Genomic DNA, 16,005 nt, shown 5'->3' with positions numbered 1-16,005 from the left:
AAAAAAAAATTTTGCTATAGTCGTGCTTTATTTCATTAAGTATCCTGCTACTATAATGAAACCAAAAATTCAACACCTAGGGCAATATTGGTTACGGGAAGGTGAATATAGGTTTGCTCACAGCTCGAAATATGTATATTCTGGTAGCAAATGTCAAAAAGTTGGCGAGCGCACTTTGAAACTGCAAATTATGGGCACAATTTGCACATTCCGGCTAACAGTTCGGCTTGGTTGGCCCACAACCAGTAAGTCAACATGCCTAACATGTGTGATCGCACTATTTGAAACATTGGTGGAAAACACATTAGTGACTTAGCATTCTTGTTATGCCTTATATTGGCAAAAGTCATCAATGGGTGATCAAATTGACTCGAAACTTCTTGCTGCTCATCGAAAGCACCATGCTTGCTTTTCTTACACAGAGATTAGGTCCCAATGTTTTTTTTTTTTCCCCTCATCAATATGACTGCGTTGGCTTATACTCGAGTGTTTTCATATCGGATTCAAACTTCGTTAAGATAATGTTTGATTGCAGAGACATTTGCATGTGTATTTTAACAGCTTTTAAGCATTTTGTGCTCACCATTGCATTTTTTTCCCCATTTAAAACAAGGTTCCATTTCTTTAGGTTCCCAGTTTTTTAGTCGAGCACTTGACATTTTGTTCGCCTGGTTATTCTGGACATGCAAGTGCAGCTGCTGGCAGGCAGTGAAACCAGGAATGGTGTTCTTGAATGATCACTTGGGGGAACATGGTTATTTTCCCGAAATAAATCATACTCGTAATTATAATGCCAGCAAGACTGAAGAAGCCGTAAGAAATGGACGTGGCCTGAAATCAGTGAGAAAGAAACTTGGCATAGGACAAACCAAGATACATGCGCTGAAAGATAAGCAGGGTAATATCATCAGTAATCTCGAAGGTATAGTAAAAGCAGTGGAAGAATTCTATACTGGCCTGTACACTACCCAGAGGGCTCAGGAAAACTCCATTTGATACAGTAATGAACAGGATACAGAAACTCATCCTATAACTAGTGATGAGGTCAGAAGGGCCTTGCAAGACATGAAACGGGGAAAATCGGCAGGAGAAGATGGAATAACAGCGGATTCAATCAGAGATGGAGGAGACACTGCTTGGAAAACTGGCGGCTCTTTATACCAAGTGTCTATCGACTGCAAGTGTCCCAGAAAACTGGAAGAATGCAAACATTACACTAATCTACAAAAAGGGATACGTTAAAGAATTGAAAAATTATAGACCCATTAGCTTACTCCTAGTATTAGTCTCAAATGTTCCTGCTCTTACACTAATATTTATGTCCATAGCGAAATAGAACTGCTTAGGTGAGCGCACTCAAGAAAATTGTGCGGTTGTGTGCCCGTCAGAAAAGCAAAACGTGTGACAAACTTCGGCTAATCTTCATCTCATCGCCAACCAGAGGCAATTAGATATCACGAGTCTCCCAAGAAAAGAAAAGAAAAGAAAATGCATGCACGGCAGCATCCTTCCTATGCTCACCCCTGTGACCACTACATGAGCGAGAGGAACATGTGGCCGCCCTTTGAGCGATTTATAACGAGATAACCATCAGTTTTGCTAGCACAAGAAGGCGAAACCACCAGTGGAGCAAAACCCAAACTGCCGCCCATCCGCGCCGTGCGGCAATACACAAGCAGTAGTATATAGACGCGCCGGAGGAAACTAGCTCTAAAACAAACCATATTACGAAAACCGAGAGGAGGCGCAAGAAAAAGTTCCCTGTATTCCCACATAGTGGCAGCACATGCCAGGAAAGAAAAAAATTATGAAATTGGCGTGCTTTTTAAACGGACAGAGGGCGTCGTATATTTACGTCGTTGACCCTGAAAGGGTTAAACTGGGAAGGCTTGGGAGTATGGGTTGACGGCGAATGCCTCAGCAACCTTTGATTTGTCGATGACATTGTTCTATTCAGTAGCACTGCAGACGAGTTGCAACAAATGATTGATGAGCAAAACGAGAACAAGGTGAAAGCAGGAGCCAACCTTTCGACAAGTGTACTTGTCTCCTTCAAGGCAACAACGCGAGAAGACAAGTCCACTTGCCGAAACGTTGGCTTTCACCTTGTTCTCGTTTTGCTCAGCATCCTGAATTTTCATCTCCCGCCTTCCCCCCGTTTCCCCAACAAATGATTGAGGACCTTAACAGAGAGAGTGTAAGAGTGCAGTTAGAAGATCAATATGCAGAAAGATGATGAATAACCAGGCAAAGGAACAATAGTTCAGGATTGCCATTCAGCCTCTAGAGTCTGTGAAGGAGTTTGTTTACCTAGGTCAATTACTCACAGGGAACCCTGATCATGAGAAGGAAATTTACAGAAGAATAAAATTGAGTTCGAGCACATACGGCAAGCATACTCAGATCCTGACTGGAAGCTTACCATTATCACTAAAAAGAAAGGTGTACAATCAGGGCATTTTACCGGTGCTAACTTATGCGGCAGAAACTTGGAGAGTTGAGGACCGCACAAAGAGCGATGCAACCAAGAATGTTAGGTGTAACATTAAGAAACAGAAAGAGAGCGGTGTGGATCAGAGATCAAACGGGGATAGCTGATATTCTATTTCACATTCAGAGAAAGAAACAGAGCTGGGCAGGTCATGTAATGCACAGGTTAGATAAACGGTGGACCATTAGGTTTACAGAATGGATACCAAGAGAAGGGAAACGCAGTTGAGGACGGCAGAAAACTAGGTGGGGGTGACCAAATTAATAAATTCGCAGGTGCAAGTTGCAGTTGGTTGGCGCAGGACAGGGGTAATTAGAGATCGCAGGGAGAGGCCTTCGTCCTGCAGTAGACATAAAATAGGCTGATAATAATGATGGTGATGATGGTGATGGTTACTTTTCTGAGGTTTCGATTGACTCGGCTTTGAATGTCTTGGATCATACGGCTGACAGCATTCGTGTTTCTATGTGAAGATAGCGAGCTTGGCAAAGTGCCAGCAGCGTCATGTATTTCAACACGTCTAGTGCCGAGTCACGCCAACTCTCACAGAAGTGATCTTATTTTTGAGAATCATCACTGGCGCCCCAGCACCGCCCCAGCACACGTTTTGCGAAGCTTAACTACGCACCTCTGCTACTCTTGAACCTTAGGGCAGTGCTTGATGAGATGACTGGCCCGAGAAGTTCTTGAATCCTGCCTTGGAAGAAAATGAGGTAGGCTCATCCTATCACGCTTTATATTTCTGCAGGAGCTTGTGAAGCGGTCATGGCAAGGCATCCTGCAGCACATCATCGAGCATCTTGAGCTTGGTGGCAAGGGCCTGGCTCTCACTGTTGAGGTGCGTGTGCTGCCAGTCGGTGCCCTCGTGAATCTGCGCAGTGACTTGTGAAATGTATTGTCCGTGAGCCATCATTCATAGTCTTCAGGTTGGCCAGTTTGTAACTCCACATCTTGGGGTAAAAATCTTACAATTCCAGGGGTAAGGAAGGTTACCCCAGCTGGTAAAATTGGCAGGAGAGGGGGGGGGCGGGGGTAGACAGCACCTGCCCGGGTAGAAATGTGGCTGGCTAACCATGTGTGAAAACACGGGAGCAATGGCTTGCTGGGGAATCGCGCGTGACTCGCTTGGTGGTGCTGGTAGCGCTTGCAATTGTGTGCCAGCCACCGGGGGACGGCTTCCCCTGTTTTCCCCGAATCCTCTGGCGAGTGTGCACCCAATGTGTGAAGTTTGCCACGCGTGCGACCATCATGAGATGCGAGGACTCCCACACAGGGCATGTCCAAAGTAGGTGGCGGGCATCCGCTTCAGACGCAGGAAGGGATATTGAAGACATTGATTTCATATCATTGATTGATTTACTGACCGACCGACTTACTGGAACTGTCTCTTCTTCATAGGCGGCCCTGAAGAGTTGTTCATATGAGCTGGCTTTGAGGCTAATTGCCAAGGTGAAGCATGGCTGGACCCTGTACAGCGACAAGCAGACCATGTTGCATGTGCTTGCACGGGAGGCTCCTCGGAACGCCCAGCTGGAAATGCAGATCAAGGTCAGTCTCGGAACGAGCTTCAATTTGTCCCCTTGGGCCAACTGCTGCTCATTGTTTCATATCGGTTGAAAATGTTGGAAGTCTACTATGTTTCTGTACTTTGCCAAGTCTAACGTGCACTTGATTTTGTAGTAAGAAAAATGTATGTGTCCATTTCTTCTAACATAAAATTAGGTTTGCAGAACTTATCACAAAATGTAAACTTATTCACATTAATGTCCATTGATGTCACTGTCAGACGGCTCTTCTATCACTGCTTGTGGACTACAACACGTCCTCGTTGTAGTCTGTTTCATATTCCTAATTTCTTGAACAATTCTTTAGTAATTGCAAACTGGTCGACGGCCTACGCATCAGCTATTTGCTTCACCACTTGGTCGTGCAACACATATGGGTGTTCAGCGTTGCCCAGAAAAATGGGAAATGGCTCTTCTTCCTTTAGCTTAGCATGTAAAGTAACTTGCCTTTTTAATGAGTTTTCATGATGAAAACAGCACATCATTGCCGCCATACTACGTCTATAGTCGGAATTGCACTTGTATGGAGTGGTCGCGTGACCATCTGCATTGCACGTTTGTCCTATTGGGAGAGGTTTGTACATGACCTAGCATGTGGCATGACCATACGTGGTCTCATTGCAGTTTCAGCTTGTGCTTTTTTTTTTTTCATAACATTGCAGCCAAATCGGCCATTTGACCACTCTACACAAGTGTGATTCTGACTGCACAAAAGCTTTTTGCTGCCATCTTGTTATTAGGTTGTGATTATTATGACAGTGGTGATGATGGTCGGCAGTTGTCGATGCTGCAACAGTGGTTTGTTTTGTGCCCAATTCTAACAGGGTTTTTTTTTTTTTCACATCTATCTTGTTAGAAAGAGAAAAATGTGTGTCTTAGAAACAGTCCTGTAATCTGTCATATTGCGTGAAGTACAGTTCATAATTGAATCAAGAAGAGTGCTCTCTGTATGGAGCCAGAACCTAATGCAATGTTGCCTCATGTGAGAATACCAGTATGCAGGTAACAGCGGCATAACGTTCAATGCTTCAAAATCGTGCAACTCATTGCAACAATGAGGCTAACAATATATTTATGTGGCTGCCATTAAGTTTTACTCTGCAAACATTTAGCCTTTGACCCCTGCTTAGATCTGTGTGCACTGTAAATATGTCGGCATGGTGCACTAACCAAGACAAAGTCGATGTGCATGGTAGTTCAAATGATTCGAGGAATAGGTAAGTTTTAATTATATTTCTCTACTCCGTCTCTTCTTCATGTTCGTTATTCACTCAATTCTTATCTTCATATTTCACGCGCAATTTTGTCAATCTTGTGCAGTGTTGGCACTTGGTTGACTCTTCCCTTTTTTTTTTTTTCAGTTTTTTACATCTCTGGTATATGCCCCTCGCTTCAGTTTTCTTGTTGCACTCATGCTACCGTGAGGCATAGGGCTTATTAGCCCCAAGTGTTTATGGCTTCTACAAAACACACTCCCAAGCCATCGGCTCTCTACTAACCCTGCTTCTCAGACTCTACTCTCCTCTGTCCCGAACTCGGTCGCTTTGTGCCATCTGGTGACAGTTAAGGTTAATGGCCCTTTGCGGCGGCACAGCAAAGGGCAACGGCAACACAGGCATTCACATCCCAACTTGTTTATAGCTACGGTGGAACCCCAGCTATACGTCCCCCCCATTTTGCGACAACCCGGGTTTACGGCGGATTAGCACAGTCCCGGCGAAGTCCCCATAGAAGCAATGCATTATATACCTTCGTTATCAGACGCGATTTCACGCCTGACCTGCATTATACGACGACCCACACGAAGTGCAGGACTGAACAATGGACATAAAGAAAGTGCTGCGGGCCTTCTCCCTCACACCGTCTCTCCTTCAGAAGTGTGCCCCTTCGCATGCAGAGCGCATGACTCCACTAGACTGGTTCACTACGGCGCAGCTTCCTTCCCTGCTTCGTCTCATCGTTGTTTCACTTCCGCTCCCAGCAGCCACCCGCGCAGTGGAATGCGTTGTCACAAAGCACAATCACCAACTCATTCAAGCATTGTGGCCGCAAGCGAGAGACTTCGTACAAGAAGGCCTCCGGGAATGAACCATGGCATTGTGCGGTTATTGCGCTCTGCAATGCCGCGCGGCATTTGGAAGAACCACTGCACGAGCATGATAGCCACTAGGGCTAACATTTCCCTTTGTATATAAAGACCTTCCACAGATAGCTTATATTTGCAAGAATATTGTATATAGTTTCTTTTTGGTCAAAATGTATTTTTCGAATTCTTTGTAATGTTCTCTTGGTGTAAAGAAGCATCTATGTTTTTATAAAGCTTTCTCATTTTCATAGCAAATTCTTTTAATAAATCTTTTTTTTTTTTCAAAGAATTGTTAATAAATGTTTGTTTAAAGATAATACCATTAGAAAGCACATTCCTTCTACAAGTTGATACTGTACATTCTAATATCAAGGATTTGCTGTAGCAGTAAACTATCCTAAAACTGCCTATTTTCCTGCGGACAGGAAAGTGTTAAGCGTCACCATGACCTTTGCCGAGTACGTTGAGGCCTACAACAATGTTGCTATCTGTGGCGAGGTGTCGCCGGATGGCGCCACCAAGGAGGCTTGCCTCGTGAGGCACCACTGTGACATCGGACGAGGACGACGACACTACAGTCTTGCCTTGCCTGTGCCGACCACATTCGCTCATGTGCTACGACGCATAGACAGCATCTGGAGCTTCATGTGCTCATGTGACACCTCAGAGGACCTCCTTTTGGGCGTTGCCCAACTCGAGCAAAAGCTCTTGCTTCTCGGATCGAAGAAGGTGCAAACGAAGCTTACCGTTTAGCACCCAGTGTTCCACGGTACGCTCTGGCTGGCAGGAAACGCGGCAGTGGATTGTGGTACAAGGTTTGTTTTAATAAAGCACGTTTGGCACCTGTACTGCAGTGTTCTTTCTGCATTTGCCTTTTTTTTTTGTGTGTGTGATCTGGGTTTCCAAGCCCTGCAGAGTATTAGTTTGTATTTTACATCAAAGTTTCTTGTAAATGCGTTGCGTGTGACCATGCTTTTATAGGCATAACTTTTGTTGTTAGGATCTTACTACGCTCTGGGTGTCTACCATCCGGGAAAACCAGTAATTCTCAGGGATTTTGAATAGTCTGGAAATACTCGGGGGAAACTTGGGGGAATCTGCTTCTATTGGGGAAAATCAGCTGTAATTTTATTGAAAGAGAACGAAAGTCGCGCTAATTCTCGTACGAGTAACAGAGAGGAATTGTAGCAAATTGACTTTGACGCCGTGTCGTCGATGGAGTAGTTGGCAATGTACAGTCGACGCCTGATTTTTGGGACATTCCAGATAATTCGGATGGCATTGTGGTAACACCACATACCCCATGGAGTCAGTGTATAAGAACGTCGGAAATTTAGGACTCAGAAACCCTTCGCCGTCCAATTTTCCGGAATTTTTGCCGTGACCACAGGTCCGAAACAGCATTCATCAAAGCCACCACCGCTGCCATTTTGATTATCTCGCCGCCTTGAACTGGCGCTCTCGCACACAGTATCACTGGCAGACATAGCCACCACCACTGCAACGCTAGGCCTAGCTGCTTCGATGTTCGCTATTAAGCTTCCTAATGTTCGGTGTCGTGTTTTTCATTAAATCAATTCGCCGCTGTCGGCCATGACACTGACTCTGCCTTTGAAATCCTCGCGATTGGCTTCGAAACTTGGAAAGCACGGCACATTGCATGATGCTGGTTTCCGAAAGTCAACTTTGCCTCAGTACAGTTTTGTTACGTGGTGAAGCATATGCAGAGTATTGCGGTGAAGCATAAGAAGCATGGGAAGGGCAATTGGACGCAGTATGTATTCCTTAATTATACATGCGTCCACACGCCATCTCCTGTTGCAGTACGAGCACCAATATGTGTAATAAGTCTGCTGGCAGGCGTTTTCGAATGTATCTGTGGTGATTTGAGCTCTTAAGGGCAGTAAAACCATGCATCTATTTTTTCGGACGTTTTCACATCCCCTAGGGAGTCTGAAAAATCGGACGTTGGCTGTACAACTGACCGCGAAGATGCTTCAAATGGTCTGTGGGGCAAACGCGTGGTGGAAGGAGCACAAGAACAGAAAGGACCTACACATTGAAAAATAAACGGGAAAGGAAGCGTGCTGTCACTTCTTTCAAGGGGCTTGAGCTCAAAAAGCAATGTGTTCGCAGACGCCGCAGTGCAGATGTCTCTCATCCAAGCCAAAATGAACTCTAAAGCAGTAAAACACAACACTGAGGCATTGTGCACAGGCTGAGAGTATGTCAGCTGCAGTTGAGGTTGACTTTCCAGCTGCTGAGAGAGAATCTCGCATGTGACAAAGTTTAGGCCTCATATCAATGAGCTTGCTATCTGCCATCAGTTGATAGAAATAGCTCATATTCGAAAATATTTGCTTCTGTATGCACCTTTTTATTTGTATTTGAAGATGTTCGACTCGATTTGCAATAGGCTTTACCATTGTTTTTAAAGATAATTTATTCGCTGTGCATCTTACTAACTCATCCCTTCTGTTTTCTTTTTAATAACATAAACAGCTACTCTTTACTGTTCAAACTGGATTAAGTAGTTTTTTTAATTTTTAACTTGCGTGTCAGCCCATCATGACATAAAACAAAGTTCAGTGCCGCTCGCTAATATTATAAAGGCCCTCTGGGAAAACCTGGAAAACTCGGGGAATTTGGAAATGTCAGTTTGGTAGACACCCTGTACACTTTTTCGTAGTCCTGAGAAAGTATAATCTTATAATCAGGGTTCCACTGTAAATACTTATTTATTATTGTGTCCTTAGTTGCTGACTACTATATTACATGCTCTCTGCATGGAGAAGTATCATTTGATACCATTTTCATGTTCATACGGCATCTGCAGGTCACCTGATTGACTATATTTTTCTGGAAGGGGCTACAAGATATATTTACGCCCATTCCATCTGCTGTCAGCTGAGAAAACCTTGCCTTCAAAAAAAAAAAATGAAATTGGGGACATAATCATTCACAACAATGCATATACCTTCATGAAGGCAGCACATGGCGCCATTGTTAGTTCAAAACAAAGCACTAGAAATTATTTTTTCTGAATTCATTCACTGCCGCTTCACCTTGCTGGGATGTCATGCCCAAAGGTAAAACACAAGCTATAAACCTGCCTCTCCACTTTGCACACAGGAACAGTGTATCTCAATGTCCCCCCTCCTTTTTTCTTTCTTTTCCTTGTCACGATGCTTCTTGTAATGATAGGAATGAAATCACTTTGTGTTTGCACTGATCGGTCTGACGATTGCGACTGCTGCCCGGTGCCTTAGGTGGCGCAAGCTTTGATGGACAAGGGAGTACCAGTGATGGCACGGGACGAACACGGATCTTCGGTGCTGACGTATGCGGCCATGAACTGGAACTACACCCTGTGCCAGTTTTTCCTGGACAAGATGGGCATGGTGGCGGCGGCTTGTGCCGACCAGGACCATTCTCTGCGGACCCCGTTCACAGCCGCCTTCTGGAAACTGCAGAGCGACCGTCTGCCGGAGGACATGCAGTGAGTCTCGCATGCTTCCTGCTGCCGGTTGCAGCTAGCTGCAGGTAGAGCTGGGAAGGCTTCGTGGCACATTTAGACAATTGGACCGATACTCTAGCTACAGCTCTGCAGGGTATGCCGGGTGACAAAATGGCAGTTCATGGTTCGACGTTGCTTAACTCTTTCTGTATCGCGAATGAAACCAGCTCATTGGGGTACGCTTCGATTCCTTGTGTAAGTAGCTAGATCTGTACCTCAGCACAACGTTAAATACAGTAGGACTTCGTTGATATGATCTCGTTACGTACGATTTCCCTGCTTCAACATTCACGATCAAGAATGCAAAAGAAGACCCAACACAGTTAGGCTTTTTTACCAGTTCATAAGTTTCAGACATATACGTTTCCAACCACTGGATCCCATGTAAATAAGGAAAATCACAAGACGTGCAATCAAGAATAGTAACCGCCCACCGCAGCAGCTTTCGTGTAATACTTGCCCGCCCACTTCAAGTGAGAATGTCGGCATGCACTCAGTTTTCTGTTCCGGTACCAGCAAATAAATATCCTCCCAGATCATCGCATGCCACGTTCACAGCTTTCGCCACCAACCCTGTTGCAATAAGCAGCTTAACCTATGTGTTTCACAGTGCATGGGGCATAGTGCCATTGGTAGCGTACTGCACAGATTTAATAGGCGATAACCAAAACATGCCACCTCTTGTACCACCATTCCCTGATGCAGCCAGCACGAACTGAGTGTCATTTTTTACTCTGCTGTCATTGTAGGAATTTTATTCTGGCTTCACCCACCAGCTGGATTTTGTTTGTTTCCCGTTGCTGCCACAAAATATCTAATAGAAAAAAAGCCAACATGCATCTCGGGCTCCAGCAGCTCAGCACACCTCAATGTCTTGTGCTGCAATGATTCGCACTGAGTCAGCATGTGAAAACTTCCCACCAAAATGCCCCACTCGAAGTACCCTCTGACCCAGATTGAATTCAAGAAGCACAAACATATGCATGCCAAAGCCACAAAAACGACAGTGCACATCTCGGGCCGCTTGAGCTCTGCCAGCGTGGGGCGTCTTGTGCTTTGTTAACACTAATTCTGCTCGGCAGTTATGCTAGACCAACTAGCTTTTTCTGTTGTACCGTTTGGGTTTTCATTCACACAGTCGACTACACAGAGGCTTGCTTCCCATATACACAGGCGAAAAAACATGGATTGATGCACCAACCAAAGAAAGAACTGAAATTTAAGTTGAGAATTCAATTTCAGTTCCTCTTGGGTGCGGGGGGTTGTCAGTGCATCAGTCCGCATCTTTTCGCCATGTGCTTTCCCGGCCAGACGGGTTGCCAGCCAAACCTTGGATTTCATACGTACAGGTCGTGGTGCCTCTCGCTGCTCGAAGCCGGTGCCTCTGCAGACCTGCTGACCTGCTTCCCGCTCCAGAACCTGGAGTTCCCAGGCACGACGTGCCTGACCGACGTCACACGTATCCACTCGGCGTCCCCAACAGCTGCCCGCCTGTCACCCCTTATCCTGGCCGTGTGCAAGCGCAACTATGCAGTTGTCAAGATGCTGCTACGAGCGGGCGCCAACATCAACTTCCGAGATGGCCAGCAGCGCACAGCCCTCATGTACGCCGTCAGACTGGTGCGTATCACCAAGCTCGGGAGGCTTGTTCCCGGTCCTCCTTTTTTTCACAGTGGGAAATAATTTAGGCTGTGGAAAGAGTTCTTTGGCGGTGGCATGGCTGGAACGGGTGTTTGAGGGTTGGTTGGTGCAGGCTGCTGATGTCGCATGGAGCGGATGCCAGAGGTCAGAGAATACTAGAGAGTTTTAGCATGTCCGGTATTCTGCTAAAAGCAGGCAGACTGGGCGTTCTGCCGGATGGGTGGGGGGCAAGTGTGAGTGGCCGGCACGGTGCGGACCGCTCGCGTTTGCACTCCCGCCCATCTGGCAGGTCGCCCGACCTGCCTGCATTTAGCGGGATACCGGACAGGCTAAAGCTCTGTAACGAAACAAACCATACCCCGACCTCTACAGCAACATGCGATTGGAAATCGGGCACTCTCATCACTGAGGAGTTGCGTAGCTTCTGTGCATGGGCTGTTTGTGCGGGGTTTCACAAGTCAAGCCATAAATAAAGCTTCGTACTACCTTGCAGTGAATGACCATTTTACTTTAGGAAATCTTCCTCTTGTGGAATTTCTGCAGAACTGATTTGCAATATTAGTGCAAAGGTTTGAGCATGCACAATCCAAACTAGGAGGATGGTGATGCCTGCACGTGTGTTTTTGAGAGACAAAAGTATGCACTATGCCCATGAAGAGTAGCTCGGACTGTCTACCACGTAAAAAATTGAAGCTGATGCAGTATGACAGCAGTTGACAGAAATAAAAGGTTGTTGAGCAAAAAAACAAAAAAATTGATAATGAAACGATCAAGCGGGGATTGTCAGTGTAGGGTAGGGCGAATGTGAGTAAAGTGGTAAATGTGGCTGCCAGTCAGACGACTTAATGTGTAATACCACAGTCACATGCTCACTTTCAATGAGCATTGAAATCTGATCACTGAAATCCTTAAGTCTCATTGTCTCCCTTCCACGAGTTCGCATAATGGAGCCAATTATGTGTGCGGACTTTGATGGCTTTTAATTTCAGTGGTCCTCAAAAGCGGGTCTGTGGCTGTAGTACAAGAGCTGCAGGTGTGTTCAAAGAAGGAATTGGCAGCAATCAGTGCTGTCTGGGCAGACTTTGGTTCACCAGTGCAGATATCTCTGTTATCGCGAATGAGAACAGGTGTTGCCTCTCCCCCTTTTTTTTCAAAAAAAAAAAGAAAATATATCTCGCATTGCAGAATGACATCAAAATGGCCAAACTGCTGCTCAACGCCAGTTACGACCCCGACCGGGACACCGACCCATACGGGGACGTGCGGCGCACGAGCTTCAAGAAGACGAGCCCGGTGGACCTGACGCACCAGGACATGTACGGCTGGAACGTGATGCACCACGTGGTGGCGCCGCTGGCCAACTACACCTTCTGCTGTCCCGCCATGCTGCAGCTGCTGGTGCACGTGGGCACGCCGCTGGACGCACCCGACAGCAACGGAGTCACCCCGTTGCAGCTGGCAGCTGCGCGAGGTGTCCCCACCATAACGCATGCTCTCCAGGTGGGCGGGGATCCTTCTCGTGTCTCATGCCTTGCTCAGTTTTCGTGCAGTAATAAACTTCTAGAGGAGGTCCTGAAGCACATTTCTTTAAAACCTGAACAATATGCTGGAATGAGTTCTTTCGGTGACTCTCCTTGCGTATTGTTGCCTTATGTGAGACATATTTTTAGATTTAAAACTTCATATGTTCTCACACCTGCTGTATCTCTTGCCCTTTAGTTCTGTCATGGTATTCTGTAATTTCCTGTAAAATAACATGTGTGGCTCTCCTGCGCTGTGGGAATCGGTCGTGTCTCAAAATCGGCAGAGATTTTGTTTGCGCATTCTGGTGCCATGCTTAGAAACCAAATGGGAAGCCTTCCATTGGGCAGCATTGCCAGACACATGGAATGTGCAGTTGGTTTGCACGCAGGGCTGTCCTACAGTTCAGTAGGGAGCAAGTTTTTGTAGTGCCCAAGTTATCAGTGCTGTCAGGTGGCTCAGCATCCGAAAATTTGCGCCATTTCTTGTAGCTACGTAACTGAGATGCTGACTACCACCATTGCATGTGTGCTATTCAGGGAACGTAATGAGGAGATGCGAAAGTGGTGCAGCGAAGACGAACGTCAGGGTACACTAGACAGGTCGGGCATCTGCTTTTGTGCTCTGTGTTTGGTTGTGCATACATTTACCACACATCTGATTATTTGCAACATGCTTATCATGCAACAGTTGCAGTGAAATCTCTGCATAGGCTTGATGCTAGCATCTGAATCGATGTTGAATCGCCGTGTGCACATCTTGCCTCTTTGCAGGCCGCCATGCAGTTGTCTCACGACCAGGTGCCCAAGGTTGCAGTGCACCATCTGCCAGTGGCAGCTAACCCCAAGGAGCTGGATAAAATCAAACTCCCCGCCCACTTCAGTGAAGACTCGAAGGAGTTCCTGGAGAAGGTCTCCGCTGAGGCAGCTTCTAACCAGAGGGACTCGCGGGAGGCGGTCCCTGACCCTTTTGCCAATATGGATGACGGGTGAGCCTCCTCTGACAGATTGCGAGCTTGCTTACATGATGTAGAATACTCTCTTCTCACTCTATTTGTGAAGCACACGCATTCTTATGTGCCATCTTTGTGAAAAGTTTGTACTTTAATTTTAGTCTTCCTTAGGTTGCGTTTCAGCTCAGGGTTGTTGAGTGTGAAGCTTCAAGCTAGTGCCACCAGGAGGTGCGCAGTGAATGTATGCTGTTACAAACAAATAGCCTTGCAGCTGACCTTTCTAACCTGGCAGCATGAGGCACGGGACAAGCGCGGAAGATCACAGTGGCTGCTAGAGTAATAATCGAGCCCAATCTTACTGTAAAGAAGCTGCGTTCAACCCAAAAAATGCCTTCATTATGTCTGTTATCTGTTATAAGCACATTCCTTACACGCTGATGTTGGTGAGAAAAATCTAGGCTTTTACTTTGTTCACTGCATCGAGGTACAACTGTAACAACAAAATGAGAACACACTGCATGCACTACTACATACAGTTAGACCTCAATATTACGAGCTTTAAGGTAACAAAATGCTCACTGTAACGAAGTAGTAAACATTTTATAACTTCATGTCCATAGAGCACAATGTATTTTTAAACTCAATATAATGAAGTGTGTGTTTACCCGCAAGTTCAGTTATTAGGAAATGTCACTGTGGCTGGAAAGGAAGACTGAGGCAATAAATTTATAAACTACTGTGGTTTGCATTGGTCAAATGGTAGCTGTAAGTGCACCTTTCAATTTGTGCGACAAAGAGCGGCTGCCGATAGATGATTACTTTTATTGGCATTCCCTTTGAAATGGGGCAGTGACAAACACAGTAGAACTTCGTTCATGTGTTCTGGAAAAAAACGCGAGAGAAATGTACTGACTGGGAAAACGTATGATCCGAAGTCGCAAAAAAATTCAGCAGACTCTGCTGTAGTTGACGTTTACATAATGCGAAGCATTACGCTAATCATTGTAGCGCGAGACACCAAAGTGCGCCGAGCTGTTGGGCCTCGATTGGTTCTGGACACATCATTTTTGTAGCTTCAGGAACCTTACATTTGCGCTCCTACGATTCGGCCTGCGTCAGTAGCTTGTTTGGGCGGGGTGTTTTGGCGGGATGTTTTGACATGCCCACTTGGCAAGAATCAATTGTTGGTGCTCGAGACGCGCTGTGTTGCTTTCCTATTACGTAATCACGTGTATTACGTGTTTTAAACACGTTAATATTACGTGTTTTAAACACGTTAATATTACGTGTTTTAAGGCTGCGACTGGAAGCCCAAACTAAAGCAAGCTGGCAGGCAATGCCAGAATAGGATGCCATCAGTATGAAACACGGTGCTTGCTTCGGACCACCTGCAACAGGGAACAGTGGTAGATTTGAGTTATCACCTGTCTAAAGCGTGCAGTACCCTTCGAACGGCACTATGCTGCACACCTTGTGATACAGATAGGTGAAGATGTTTATCGCAATAGAATTGGCTTCGATAGATGTCATTGCGGCGTGCGACGACCTGCGAGGAGATTGGCTGGTACTGGAAAAGGAAACCCAGTGCATGCCGACATTTTTCGTGCGGCATGGGCAAGTACTGCTCACCATGTTGTGTGCCTCACGCATTTTTTTTATTCGCATGGGCTCTAGCGGCTGGCAAACATATACGATCGCAGTTTGACGATGTAGAACATTGGTGCTGAACGAATGCGTTGTCTGAGAACGCATTAAACATTAAAAAAGAGGTGAAACTGTACAGTTATTTCCATTAATTCGACCCTGATTGAACTGGCGAAATTGATCTTATTAGCCAGCTGGTCGAATTAAACGAGATGGAGAAAAATATGCCAAAGCACACCGCTGTTTCATTTTGCAGTGTTTTCTTGATTTTAACAATCCCCCGGACCAAACAGGCCCCCACTTTCTATGTTTCTGAAGTGGAAAGCTTATGTAGGATTGGCATTAAAAGTCTGTCAGCTCCGCCACAATACATTCCTGTTATGCGGGAAAGCATACAAGTATTGCGAAAGTGGTCTTTGTTTTGTTCCTGATTGCACTGCGCAGGCAGTTTTTGGCCGCATGTTCTTAAAAAAAAGAAGTGCACGTTGGAATCTGGTAAATACTGCAATCAGACGATTGTGAGCTACTGTTATTGTTTGAACATCTTCCTAGGGCAGGCCAAGAATAGGTGCTTTCGATGATGATGAT

At 45.8% G+C, this 16,005-nt stretch overlaps 1 protein-coding gene across 6 annotated transcripts in view; it reads left to right on the top strand.

Moving 5' to 3' along the window:
* The window catches only part of LOC142588029 (poly [ADP-ribose] polymerase tankyrase-like), a 103,999-nt gene that overhangs the window by 65,993 nt on the left and 22,001 nt on the right, over positions 1-16,005 (top strand). For all 6 annotated transcript variants that reach the window (XM_075699466.1, XM_075699470.1, XM_075699468.1 and 3 more), the window contains exons 34-39: positions 3,240-3,329; positions 3,890-4,039; positions 9,412-9,641; positions 11,009-11,279; positions 12,486-12,800; positions 13,595-13,809. In XM_075699466.1, the coding sequence (XP_075555581.1) occupies positions 3,240-3,329; positions 3,890-4,039; positions 9,412-9,641; positions 11,009-11,279; positions 12,486-12,800; positions 13,595-13,809 (1,271 nt within the window). The remainder of the gene's footprint in view (positions 1-3,239; positions 3,330-3,889; positions 4,040-9,411; positions 9,642-11,008; positions 11,280-12,485; positions 12,801-13,594; positions 13,810-16,005) is intronic.

This window comes from Dermacentor variabilis, chromosome 7, assembly GCF_050947875.1.
Source record: "Dermacentor variabilis isolate Ectoservices chromosome 7, ASM5094787v1, whole genome shotgun sequence".
Classification (NCBI taxonomy): domain Eukaryota; kingdom Metazoa; phylum Arthropoda; class Arachnida; order Ixodida; family Ixodidae; genus Dermacentor; species Dermacentor variabilis.
This window is presented reverse-complemented; position numbering and strand designations above follow the sequence as displayed.